Raw genomic sequence first — 13,735 nt, 5'->3', positions numbered from 1 at the left:
TTGTATCCTGTGTGTATATACAAAGGTTTGATTAGCTTTTTCACCAACATCTCTATTTAACCCTAGATATGCTTATGTGTACTACTACTATACCTACATGTGTATGTATATGGTATATATGTATGCACAAACAAATTTACAATAATTATGATTATGAATTATTAACTAGAAATTATTAAGAGCATAAGAGGAGGGATGGAAAGGAATGGAAAGGAAAGGAAAGGATGTAGCAGTGGCAGGAGTAACAATAATTCTATAGAAATACCAACAAACAATTACATTTTTAGTATTACCGAACAAGTTATATAGAACATATACCCTAAACATATACATACTATATTCAATATATATATATATATATATACATACAAATAGCAAAAACAAAAACAACAAACACACAAAAGAGAAGAGCGCAAATGTGGAAGAGGCAGAGGCAGAGACCGAGGCATTGGGAAGATTGAAGATCTTTGCCTGAAATTGAATCAGTTTCTAAGAAATATTTAACTAATAATTGTTATAGCCCCAAAAACAAAAACCAAATGCTTCTCATACATACATACATACATTCATACTCGTGTACATACATACGAGTATGTATGTTTTTTTTTTATATATTTTTGTTGTTGTTCTTCTCCCCTTTGCTAGCCAATATATACTTCATACAGATATTAAGCAAAACTAAACAAAGAATTTATATATATATAAAAAATACATACACATAATATGCATAAATATAGTTTAAACTTGAATGTTAAAGAACTTCCCCCTCCCCATCACACTCCATACACACCCACACACACACACACAAAGCGTACCAAAATAGATAGAAGAGAAGATCATCCCAAATACAAACTAAGGAAACCACTGAGCATAGATGGAGCTGGAATCATGGATGAAGTGCAGTGAAGTGAAGTGAAGCGATTCGAGTTACAAGACCACATAGTAAATATATACATACATATGTATAGCGAACAAAACACACACACACACAACTCCTAGGTGTAAGTAAGCGTCGAGGCGGTAGCAAGCAAGGAGTAGTAAGTAGGTGGGGTAGGTGGTAGGAGGAGAAAGTGGACAGTGGAATGAAAGCTCTCACGTTGCCTTAATATATTAGACTGATTTTTTCTACACACCGCATATGTGTATGTAGATTTGTATATATAAATGTAGTATGTGTGTGTGTGTGTAACCAGAATAACCCTTGAAAGTTTCGCTCCTACTCATATCTCTAGCCTCCTTCTGGAGGATGATGATGATGATGGATGGGATGGCGGATGATGGCATCTGTATATAATAATAACCATAAGTTGTACCTACATATATATATATTTATATACGTGTATATGTATGTCTGTATGTTGTATAGCAAACGGAAGGAAGCCTGAAACTTGAACATGAAACACCTACTGATTGATGATCGATGATCGATGATTACCGATTAAAGGGGATTAATTACAATTACAAATTAAATTATACTAGCCAATGGAAGAATGAAACACTCACTCTTATCTATATTATATTACACCTAAATACATACATACATAGTATATGTAAATATATATCCACTATACACATATAATATATATCATCAACTAGGGCAGAGCTTTGGGCACAGCAATCGCAGAATCCTAAACCCAATTCCAGCCGAAGAGATCCGTAAAGAGAGAAAGGGAGAGAGAGAGAGAGAGATCTTGTACCTGTAAATAGTGAGTGGAGTGGAGTGGAGCAAAGTGAACAAAGTTAACGTTTCTCAGCCAAATTCTGAATTGATCGATCGATATACGATATTCGATATCCGATCCGCATGGATGTGGATGCATAGAGATGCACTACTACATGGATGTGTAACCCTAATCAATTAGCCAAATCTCTTGCAGACACCCAACAAAATACAAAAAAAAAAAACAAATACGAACACAGAGTGAATATTTCTATATACACATGCATACATACGTACATACCTAGTATATATGTACTACATACTGGCATATGTATGAAAATGGATTATATTCCCCCATTCCTCTCTCCCCCCCCCCCCCTCACAACCCATTACAGTTTTTTTTTTAGTTTCATTTAAAATAAATTTCATATTTATGTATATAATATACACAAAACTATACATATATGGTATATATATATGTACATCAATTAAATAAATAAAATATAATGAAACTTGTTATACAAAACAGCCCATTCTCTCGTCTGTTCTCAGGTGGTTGGCAGGGGCTGTGGCTGTGGCTGGGCCTGGGCCTGGGGCAGTGGTGGCCACAGGGAAGTCAGTTCGCTCAGGGCCACATCGTACAGCAGGCCGTGGTACTCCTCCAACAGGACTGGAAGTACACAAAGGAATTAGCGAAATGCATTTATTGGCATCTGACATCCTGCAGAGGCTGCTACTCACAGTTCGGATCCCGCGCCCAGTGCTCGTGCAGGGCCTGGCGGGTGTGGATCTCCTTGTTGATGAGGGCGCGCTTGAAGCGCAGCACCTTGTCGTTGAGGTTGGACCAGCTCTTGATGAGTGTGGCGGGCGTGACCCTCAGCTTGCCCTTGAACTCGGCCAGCCGGGGACAGATGTCACCCGCCAGCAGGAACATGCCAAAGTAACTGCGGGGACATATCTCGGTTAATATCTGGGGGAAATTCTGGATGGACGGGACAGCAGGAGGGACACTCACCAGCAGGCTTTCTCGCTGAGCGGCATCTCGATCTCGCATAGAGGGAGCGGCCAGCCAGCCTTGCCGAACGTGGCCTCCACGAAGCAGAAGAGCTTGCCCGACGAGGACTCGAAGCGCGGCGGCGGATCGTCGCGCACCTCGCGCATGTTGCACAGCAGAGGGACATAGAGGAGCAGCCATTCCGGCTCGATGGCGGTGATGCCGCGCAGGAACATCTTCTCGGAGTCATCATGCCGCAGCTCGTACGCCTCCTGGTAGATGATCCACTCGGGCGTCTTCTGCTTGAGCACGGAGGAGGCGTGCAGGAAGGCGGGATCGACCATGTCGGCGCAGTTGTAGGCGTACTTCAGCCGTCGCCGTTCCTCCTTGTCGGGGATCTCGGCCAGCGGCATCTTGCGCGCCACTCGATCCCCCATGCCCGCCAGCAGTATCTGGCGAAGAAAGCGGGCCTGCGCATCGCTGGGCGGCTTCAGCTGGGGATCCACGCTCAGCTCCACCCCGCTGACGTTCAGGTTGATCTCGTTGGTCAGCTGGACGCGCAGCTTGCGCACCTCGCTGATCGCCTTTTGGCGCAGTCCGTTGGTGGCGCAGAACTCGGGCAGCTGGCCCCTCGAGCCGGCATACTCTGCCGCTCCCACAGCCCGCAGGAGGACCATGGGATCTCCGAGCAGCTGGAAGTTGCCGCTGGCCGCCCAGCGCTGGCGCTTTTCGTGGAACTTGTTAGCCCTGGGGGCCACGTCCTCGGTCCGCTGCACGCCCGTCTCCTGCAGCACCTCCTGCACGGACAGTGCGGCCACCAGGCACACGGTGTAGGGCAGCAGGCCTTGCTGGTGGGAGAGGGCCAGCATCTTGCCGAAGCGCGGGGCCACCGGGAAGCGGGAGATGATCTTTCCCAGCGGAGTCACTGCCGGAGGCAGATCCTTGGCGTCGCCGGGCGAGCCCTTCAGGGCGCCCAGGACAGTGAGACGCTGCTCGGCGGCTTGCAGCTGGATGTGGTCGGGCGGCGTGGGGAAGGGGAAGTGGACGACGCGGTCGATGCCCATGGCGCGCATCTGCAGCATCAGGTCGTCGACGGGCTTCTGCTGGATATCCGGCAGGCCGAATTCCATGAACTGGTGCTCGAACACGGAGCTGGAGTACAGCCGGTAGCAGTGGCCGGCGCTGATGCGGCCCGCCCTGCCAGCCCGCTGCTCCGCCGAGGCCTTGGACGTGTAGGTGACCACGAAGGCGCTGACGCCGGTCAGCTTGTCGTAGAGTCGCGTCTTCTGGCGGCCGCAGTCTACGACGTATTTGACGTGGGGAATGGTCAGCGAGGTCTCGGCCACATTCGTGCTGACCACGCACAGGCGGCAGCCCTCGGGCACGGGCTGGAAGATTCGGTTCTGCTTCTCCGAGGAGAGCAGCGAGTAGAGGGGCAGCACCCAGAGCGGCTGCTTCGGGCCGGAGGGCATGCCGGACGCCTCTGCGACTCCCAGTCCGTCGTCGTCATCCTGGTCCTCTGCGGACAGGGCACCCTCCTCGTCATCCCAGTCGTGATCCGAGTCCCCCTGCTCGTGCATGTCCGCCTCGGTGTCGTCGCCGGGCAGCTTGTAGTCGTCCAGGTTGATCTTCGGCAGCGACATCTGCGCGAGGAACTTCTTCTTGGACTTTCGGATATTGCGGATCACACGCTTCATATCGAACTCCAGCTCCAGCTCCTTGGGCTGGTCCTCCCCAGATTCGTCTTGTAGCTGCTCCTTTGCCGCTGTCTGGCCTTGGGTTGTGGGGGGACGATAGGGGAAAGTGCGGCGCAGCTTGCGCACGAGCTGATTGACCTCCTGCTGGCCAGTCACGAAGATGAGGATGCCGCCCTCGGGCAGCTGGTTGTGTATCTTCAGGGCCTTGCGGTATGCCTCCGCCACGTAGTCGTCGGGGGTGCGCTTCTGGAAGTGGATGGTCACGGGGAACTGGCGGCACTCCACGTTGATCAGCGGCGGGGGCTGCTTGAACAGCCGCGTGTTCTCGGTGAAGTCGCTCACGCGGAGCGTGGCAGACATGATTATGAGCTTCAGGGGACTGCCGCGCTTGTGGCGCAGGGGAACTATGCGCGACAGCAGCCCCACGAGGATGTCCGTGTAGATGCTGCGCTCGTGCGCCTCGTCCAGGATAATCACCGAGTACTTGTTGAGCAGGAAGTCGCTCTCGATCTCCTTCATCAGGACGCCGTCCGTCATGAACTTGATGCGCGTGGCCGGACTCACGTTGCCCTCGAAACGGATGAGGTAGGACACCTCGCGCTCGGACAGATTCATCTCGTGGGCCACACGCTTCGACATGGCTATGGCGGCCACGCGCCGCGGCTCAGTCACGCCGATCATCTTGTGCTGGGCATAGCCCGCCTCGTACAGGAACTGCGGCAGCTGGGTCGTCTTTCCGGAGCCCGTTGCACCGGCTACAATCACAATGGGATTCTCGTTGATCGTCTCCATCACCTGCTGCTCCTCCGCGAGGATGGGCAAGCGCAGACGCGCCTCCTGCACTTTGTCCAAGCGGTTCACGGGCACGTAAACTGTTTGATGGGTGCATTTAGGTGTGGCAGGAACAGCAACGGGTTTCGGGCCTTCTCTCTTGGGTGTGCTCACCGGTACGGGAATGGGCACTGTTTCCGATGGAGTGGGGCCACCTGCAGGCTCTGATGGAGGTTCTGCTGCAGGCTCATCATCATCGTCACTCGAAGAGGCACTCTCACTCTCCTCTTCGTCGTCTGCATTTAGGCCAACTATATTTGGATTCTTTCGCTTGGCATCAAGCTCCTCCTGCTCCTCGGTAAGCAGTTTACGCTTGGCTGCCCCCTTGATGGCATTCACACGACTTCCGGGTGTTTTCTCGGCCTGCACCTGAGCCTGCCGCTCCTTCTTCTTGGCCAAGTAGTCGTCCAGAGTTTGCAGGCGCTTCAGGCCCACCGTCTGCACCTGGCTGATGGATGTGTACTGCTGCAGCTCAGCGTCGGGTATCTGTACAGTGGCCAAATCTTCCAGCAGCTGGGCGCGCTGCAAGTGCACGGGCGGATATGTTACATTTATATTGTGGGACAGACTGTGGCATCTGTGCTTTACTCACGCCTTCCTTTTTCTTCTTCTTGTCCACAATCGCCTGCAGGTGCTTGCGCTGCTTCTTCGTCAGGATTTTCACATACTGCGCCTTCTCAACTATGGTCTTGGTGGCGCGTTTCTGTGAGGGCAGCACCAAGGCATTGGCCTCATCGTAGCCAGCACCGATGCCCCTGTCCCTGCCACCGGCCACAGAGTCCACATCTATTTGTATCTGCAAAGGTTGGTCAGTCAGCAATGCGAGTGATGTGATTTTGATGGGAATACTCGACCTTTTTAGCTGCGGAATTGTCCACAATTGTTTGTGGATTTTGCCGCGCTTTGGCATTGTGAACTTTTTTGCCCATTTTTATGACGCAGTAAACATTTATGTGTAATATATATTTTGGCTATAAGTCGAAAAGACTGGATTTATTGTTTTAATGTTCAATGTTTTTCAAACATTGAAACGAAATTTCTTGCACGTGTAGGACAATAGCTATGACACTGAACCGATAGATCGATACAAGCTTCTGGCGATAAGAACATATACTATCGATGCATGCATCGATATACATCGCAACTGCTTGTGGAATGGTTTTGTCATCACTAAATTGCTCTCAAATTCGTAACCTGTCAAAAAAGAACTGGATAAATGTTTTATTTAATTGTAAGCAGTACGTGTACTAACAAATATTAAGTGTGATCCTAACTGGGGATCGTTCCTGTGTGGCCCAGCCGCGTCCAATTCGTTTTGCTCGTTAAATGGTGTCCAAAAATAACAATCAGCAGCACCGGGCAATGTATCAAAATCAGAGCCAGCACCTGCAGTACTCTCACAATGCTCGTGCCGCCGCCGCTCCGTACAGAAAACCTTTTCGTGGGGCACCTGGGGCCGGGAGCAACGCCAATCAAATGATGTACTCATCGTGCCAGATGCCCAGCGACCCACTCTACATAGACTTCAATAGCCCCACGGCCGCACCACCGACCAAGCCTGCAGCCGGTTCAGCGACCCAGTGCCAGCCTCCTGCCCGTCCGGCTGCACAGCCCCACTCCCATACCGGTCCGGTACCCGGCAGACACCAAGCCACTGCCACTCCGACAGCCCAGCCCAAGGCCAAGGCCAATGCCAGTTCCGCCCAGTCTGCCGCCTGGGAGATGGGCAGGAAGAAGCCACTCAAGGTTAAACAGCAGCCCAAGAGCAAGCACCAACTGCCGCTGCAGCAATCCTTCCCAGGACATCTGAACGGAAATGCACACGCAAACGGAAATGGCGAAGGCAGCCACAAATGGCCTCCCAAGCAGCGATTTCATCCCCAACATCGCTTCAACGGCGGCGGTGGCGGTGGCTTTAACAGACCGCCCCCAAGCCACGGTTGTCCACACCACATGATGCCCCTCATGGGTCCGATGAGACCGGGACCGGGCCCAGGACCACGCTGCGGAGGGCCAATGCCAATGCCGCCCTTTCCACCGATGCCTTATCCGCCACAGATGGTGCCGCCCATGGCAATGCGCTGCCCCATGCCACCGATGGGAGGGCCACCGCCGCCGCCTCACTTCATGCGGCACAACGGTCGCGGTGCTCCCATGCACATGATGGGCGGTCACCCCATGCACTTGATGGGTCCTCGCATGCCGCCGCGTGGCATGGTGCCCGGGGGACCCTTCGGCGGGGGAATGAACATGAATGGGGGCCCAAACGGCGGCAGGATCAAGAAGCCGAATCCGGTGCTGATCAAGCAGGTGGTCAAGGGGAAGAGCACCATCAAGACGCTGAAGAACATGGTGAATCAGTATCCGCTGGACAAGCCCTGGGTCACGGAGCAGATCCGCGGGGAGCACGACAAAAAGGTGGACATCGAGAACCGCCTGAAGGGCAACAAGGACGACGAGCTCTTCGCCCAGTTCAAGTTGCAGCGCGATAAGTTCGTGGAGCTGTACGAGGGTGCGCGCGAGGACTATCTGAAGCAGGAGGCGGCCTCTGTTATGGCCAAGGTAAGCATCGAATTGAATACCTGCAATTGATTTTCTTAATGATTTATTAAATTCTTCTGCAGGACGCCAAATCAGACAAAGACAAAGAAAAGGAAAAAAACACAAATCCGAATCCCAATCAGAATCAGAATGCCGCCCACGATGCAGCCACTCCAAGTCTGTAGGCGGACCAACAAATGCGCAATGGAACGACTGGGAGAGCCAATCAACAATACAGCAACAGCAAAAAGAAGTCTGACAAATGAATTGAAAACGAGCCCGAAACTAAACACTGAATTTCTTCATCTCCCCATCTGGCCTCACCAAAGAGCTACGCTGCCTCTGACGGAGTGATCGAGTGCCGGAGCCGCACCGAAAGCGAGATAGAGCACGCTGCATGCAGCAAAACGATGATGATACCCGACACTACCCTACCTTACCTTACGCTGCACTGCCCGGCCCTGCCCTGCCCTGCCCAATGTTGTTGACTGTCAGGTCTCGTCTCGTCTCGTCACAATAAGTTTTTGATTGCGTCAGCGGAGTCGCATTGTCCATGAGATGAGCAATAATACGAGTACACCCAGATATACACACAGACACATACACATACACGTACACATATATTCATGCATGCATTGTACGTGTATGGCATCTGCGAGTATAGCCATATTTATTATTATTATTAATATTATTATTCCCCTCCCCCCGAAGAGCATGCTGCTGGTCGCGTGGAGCGAAAGAAACAAAACGAAACGAAACGAATTAGCGATAAAAGTAGACAGATCCCGACCCTGCCCCACCTGTCCCACTGCATGTATACCAGGAACTGAACTGAACTCCTTGATTGTATTTTTAGGTTCGCTCTTAGAAATCACAAATTAAGATCACCATGTAAATATGATTTGCGACTGAGTGCATTCACGGATTGGTCTTTAGTTTTTTCTTTGTCCTTTGTCCTTTGTTCTATGCCCCAGCCACAGTCAGAGCCCCAGTGCAGCCTTGCCCTTGTATCTTCCAATACCTACTACCTGCCCAACTAGCGATATTAGCCGTAAATGCAACCTCTTGTAAATAGACAGGCACAATTACGTGTACGTAGATCCTAACTGTTGGTTAATATTTACACATAGAGAGAACACATACCCATCCATCCATCCATCCATCCCACACGCACTGGCGTGGGCGGAACCCATAAGAAATGGTCGAAACTGTAATTGTCTCGCGCCTGTCCCTGTCCCTGTCCCTGTCACTGTCACCGTCCCCGTACCCACGATAAGGAAACGAATTCCAAGAAATAGAGATTTCAATTGAAACTGAAAACTGAAACAAAAATAACCCCACTGAGAGTTTTTCATTGGTGTGGAGGGGAGGGTGTGTGGGTGTGGGTGTGGGTGTGCCTTCCTTTTGGCCACTTTCCCAGCCACTTAGCGAACGGAACTTTTGGCCAACATTCGTAACGTAACCGGCAATTGCGTAAACAGCCATAATGACATCTGCACTTAGCCAAATTGCATGGCCACATCACACCACATCAAATATAAGCCCCGGCCGAACAGCCAGACCAAGAGTCGACCAGGAGCAGGACAACGGACAACGATGCAGCCCGGGCCTGAAAAAGAGCCCCAACTGGACACCCACAGCGCCGTGGACTATCACTGGCGGGTGTGGCAGCTGACCGGCCTGATCCGTCCGGCAGGCATCTCGAAACGCCTCTACCGGACCTACTCGATCGGGCTGAACCTGATGGTCACTCTGCTCTTTCCTCTGAGCCTGCTGGCCCGGCTCATCCTCACGCACAGCATGAAGGAGCTGTGCGAGAACCTGACCATCACCATCACGGACATAGCGGCCAACCTGAAGTTCGGGAACGTGTTCCTGGTGCGCCACCACCTGCGCGAGATCCGCTCGCTGATCCAGCAACTGGACTGCCGGGCCCAGGCGATCGGCAATCGCGACGAGCTGTGCACCCTCCTTCAGGCCGTAAGGACGGCCCGGAACACATTCCGCACCTTTGCATGGATCTTCGTGTGCGGCACCTCGCTCAGCTGCGTCCGAGTGGCCCTCGCCAGGAGCCGCCAGTTGCTCTACCCGGCATGGTTCGGGGTGGACTGGAGCGACTCGGACGAGGCGTATGTGGGGATCTACGTGTACCAGCTGTTCGCCCTGATCGTGCAGGCGGTGCAGAACTGCGCCAACGACTCGTATCCGCCGGCCTACCTCTGCCTGCTCACCGGCCACATGAGGGCCTTGGAGGTGAGGGTGGGCCGGATCGGCTGCGGATGCCGGACCGATCGCCAGAGCTACGATCAGCTGCTAGGCTGCATCCAGGACCTGACGCTCATCCACCGGATGCACACCATCATCCAGCAAATCCTGTCCGTGCCCTGCATGGCCCAGTTCGCGTGCTCCGTCGTCGTCCAGTGCACGGTGGCCATGCACTTTCTGTACGTTGCCGATGCCGACGACCGGCTGGCCATGATCCTCTCGGTCATCTTCTTCGTGGCCGTCACCCTGGAGGTGTTCGTCATCTGCTACTTCGGCGACCAGATGCGCACGCAGAGCGAGGCCCTCTGCCACGCCTTCTACGCGTGCAACTGGGTCGAGCAGCTGCCCCGCTTCAGGCGCGACCTCCTCTTCACCCTGGCCCGGGCCCAGCGACCATCGCTGATACTCGCCGGCAGCTACATCCCCCTCACCCTGGAGACCTTTAAGAGGGTACGTACTCCCGCCCCTTGGTGCTGCCCCTCATACATCCCTCATACATCCATTTATTTAACATTTAAACCCATTTACAAGGTCATGCACTTTGCCTACTCCACATTCACACTCCTGCTGAGGTCCAAGTGAGGATGCGACAACTGGAAGGGATCAAGGGAGAACACACCGGAGAGGGCACAATCCTCTTCTATAATTATCCTCAATATACACACATATTTCCAATCCTCCATCCGGCAAGTGGCAGAGTTGAGAGCAACAATTTAGGGCAGTTTCCAAGCAGTTTTGAAAATACAAATTGTAGCACCTAGCGGTATATACTTTATTTATTTACAAAACTGTAGCCTTGTAGCAGGATGAATCCTACATTGCAATAATTGTTATAATATTGTTATTAATGCAAGGCTTTATTTCTCATTGCACTTCGACCAAATAGGCAACACATTTAGAGCGAATAAAGTAAATATAAATGGCTTAGCTTATGTGTAGCTCTTAATTCGATCTTAAATTGGTGCAAAGGTTAAAATCCAAATGCAAAATTCCAAGGTATTTATTCAAACGGGATAAAAACATAAATGGTTTTCGCGGTCTACGGCTCAAATGCCGATTCAAACGAACTCTACGACTAGTTTTGAAATGTTGTGCATTGATTTCTCTTGACATTGGTTTGGAATTGTAGGCAAACATTTTTTATTTTATTTTTTTAAAATTAAGTCTCATTACATTCGCACGGGACAATACTTTCTTGGGCTAATAAAAGATAAAAACTATACCGCTAGCTGATGTTGGGCCATTTTTCTTGCATTTTTTCAGATATGAGATATGAGCTTCAAGTACTTAATTAGGTATAAAATGTATCATGAATGATCTTTCTTAACAGGAGATACTTATAATAGAAAATATGATTTTAATATTTGTTTAGATATATAAATTGATATGGCATAGTTTTCTTTCGGTCTATTTTAATAGAGAACGCTCTGAATTGATTTGCAAACATTAACAGAATTGGTCATCGTTTTGTGACTAAATACTTTTATCTGAAAGCTATATGAGAGCTGGATTCTACCCAAGGTGATTCTGCTCCTTCGTTTACAAAAATAAAATATTGGGTGGCAGAGTTATGGCAGAGATGCCCTTCGAGCTGAGAAAATTAACATCGTAATGGGCGACCAAATGAGGTCACATCAGAAATGGTGGCAAAAATTATTAAATGTATGTTTGATGATCGGCGATTTACAGTTCGGGAGTTAGCTGACTGTGTAGGCATTTCAAAAAGAGCTGTACATCGCATATTGACCGAAAAATTGGACATGAAAAAGCTATGCACAAGATGGGTGCCGCGTTTGCTCACAATCGACCCCAACGTAAGGGTGCATGTGCAGTTTAAATCCATGAATTAGGCCTCTAATTGCTCCCTCACCCACCCTGTCTTATGGATTTATGTATGTAGTCCTTAGTAAATGTTTCGTGCTTGCATATGCGACAAAGCCTAATCCTAATTTTTGGAATGGATACAAAAATGGGAAATATGCTGGAAAAGCATATAGACCTAGAGTATGATCATACTTTGAAAAACCTTTTGATCTTGTGCATTTTTAATCTTTTAATTAAGTTATATTACACACTTTGGACGGGTTTATTTTAAAAAATCCTGTGAGTTCGCACTGATGCTTCCCTTTTTATCTTATTTACAGTTTGTCTTTACCAGTAAAAGTTTCCCCATATCCCTTGCGATAAGGGTGGGGAGAGCTTTCAATATAAAGCAAGAAATAAAGTCTAGATACCTTGGAAACCAGATTGGTCGTATCTTTTGTTTTGTTTGTTTTTGAACATAAATGATTAACCCATTTGGAAAGCATGCAACAAATACAATTCAAATTGTGTTACGTTCGGTAGGCTGTATTAATTTTAGAGCAGTCCAACCACAACAGAAAACCAAAAAAATCTGCGAAACTCCAGTCGAGCATCAAAGTGCCTGATCATGCACACGAAATGTATGTGGTTTTAGCTTTCTCGTGGAGCAAAGACAACAAATGTTTTCTAACAAGAATCCTGATGCTGGCCACAGTAAAATGGCTGATCTGATAAATGAGAATAGCTTGATGGATAATGGATATGAGAAATATGGGGAACGCAAATAAATGAAATTTCATCGTTCCATCCCTTTGTTGGCGGCTCCCTCTGTTGTAGTTCTCTTGAGCGAATTGATGATCCAATTGGTTGATGATCTCCATGACTCCATGGGCGTCCATTGGGCTTATAAAGAGCTCTTGTTTATGGAGACCTCAGTAGAAAGTATACCAGCACCACATACCATATGTATGTGTACGTAGTATCAGTCAAACCAAAAAGTTTTTGCTTCGGGTATGCAAGTATAAGTATAAGATTGCCATATAACCCTAATACATAGATTGCTCTCAGTAATCCTCAGCTAAGCGTAGAACAAAGCTTGGTCTAATTTGTATGCATAACTTGAAGCGGGGTCACGTAGTTAGCTCTGTCCTGTCCTGTGGGGCTCCTTAAACTGCAATATTCCTATTAGATCCACTGGAAACTATATATATTGTTGTTCTTTTGTCTTTCCGCTTTGTAGATCGACTAATTATATCCACTACTAATTCCATTCGTCTGCCTAAAGTACTTAGACTAAGATGCCACTCGCGGAAGAAGTATCTTTCCTGCATGTACGCGACCGTTTCGGTCACACGTGTCGTGCGTCATGCGGCTGCATTCTTCAGTCTATTGGGTGGGAGAAGGTCTGCGTTTCTGCCTGGGATCCACGCGCTACAGTCTTCGGCTTGGAGCCTCTTGGGCCTAAAGAAACGAGAAGGAACGTGTGAGTCGCTTCTGGGGACGCGACTCTACTTATACCCGTACTCAGTCAGTATATACATTTTTGAGCTTATGATTTTAAAGAATTTTAGAAAAAAAAAAATTTTACATTTTACATTTTTTTGCTACATATGCTATCTACATCTACATATACAATGTATATTCTACATCTAACATGTAGATTGTACATGTTCCAATTAGATTCTACATCTCCTCCGCTAGGGGTTGCTCGCGCACTGAACGCGGCAGAGTGTGCGAGCGAGAAGAAAAATGAGTTGCGTTGTCGATTGTGGAAAGGAGGGGGAGGGGAAGCAACTGAAAATTAATTTCTTCATTCTGGCTATAATTATGATCCGATCTGATTCAGATTCGGCAATCTGGTAGATATGGGCATTCTCTACGATACTGCGGTTTTAGTTTTATCGTATCTTTAAAACTGTGCCTGCCACAGATTTTCGTCCTTTG

At 49.1% G+C, this 13,735-nt stretch overlaps 3 protein-coding genes across 3 annotated transcripts; 2 read left to right on the top strand and 1 right to left on the bottom strand.

The window, feature by feature from the left end:
• Positions 1-2,140: 2,140 nt before the first annotated feature.
• LOC111071834 (probable ATP-dependent RNA helicase kurz) lies at positions 2,141-6,258 on the bottom strand. The gene is made up of 5 exons (XM_022363364.2): positions 6,037-6,258; positions 5,775-5,978; positions 2,676-5,704; positions 2,402-2,604; positions 2,141-2,330 (listed from the first exon to the last, which is right to left on the bottom strand). The coding sequence occupies exons 1-5, from the start codon at positions 6,109-6,111 to the stop codon at positions 2,209-2,211; spliced, it is 3,633 nt and encodes a 1,210-aa protein (XP_022219056.2). The 5' UTR covers positions 6,112-6,258; the 3' UTR covers positions 2,141-2,208.
• Positions 6,259-6,349: 91 nt separating this feature from the next.
• LOC111071835 (DNA-binding protein K10) lies at positions 6,350-9,003 on the top strand. The gene is made up of 2 exons (XM_022363365.2): positions 6,350-7,744; positions 7,807-9,003. The coding sequence occupies exons 1-2, from the start codon at positions 6,509-6,511 to the stop codon at positions 7,906-7,908; spliced, it is 1,338 nt and encodes a 445-aa protein (XP_022219057.1). The 5' UTR covers positions 6,350-6,508; the 3' UTR covers positions 7,909-9,003.
• A 316-nt stretch (positions 9,004-9,319) lies between these two features.
• LOC111071837 (odorant receptor 2a) lies at positions 9,320-10,789 on the top strand. The gene is made up of 2 exons (XM_022363367.2): positions 9,320-10,438; positions 10,520-10,789. Exons 1-2 carry the CDS (start codon positions 9,320-9,322, stop codon positions 10,568-10,570), a joined length of 1,170 nt encoding a protein of 389 aa, XP_022219059.2. The 3' UTR covers positions 10,571-10,789.
• The last annotated feature ends 2,946 nt before the right edge of the window (positions 10,790-13,735 follow it).

This window comes from Drosophila obscura, unplaced genomic scaffold (assembly GCF_018151105.1).
Source record: "Drosophila obscura isolate BZ-5 IFL unplaced genomic scaffold, ASM1815110v1 contig_96, whole genome shotgun sequence".
NCBI lineage: Eukaryota > Metazoa > Arthropoda > Insecta > Diptera > Drosophilidae > Drosophila > Drosophila obscura.
This window is presented reverse-complemented; position numbering and strand designations above follow the sequence as displayed.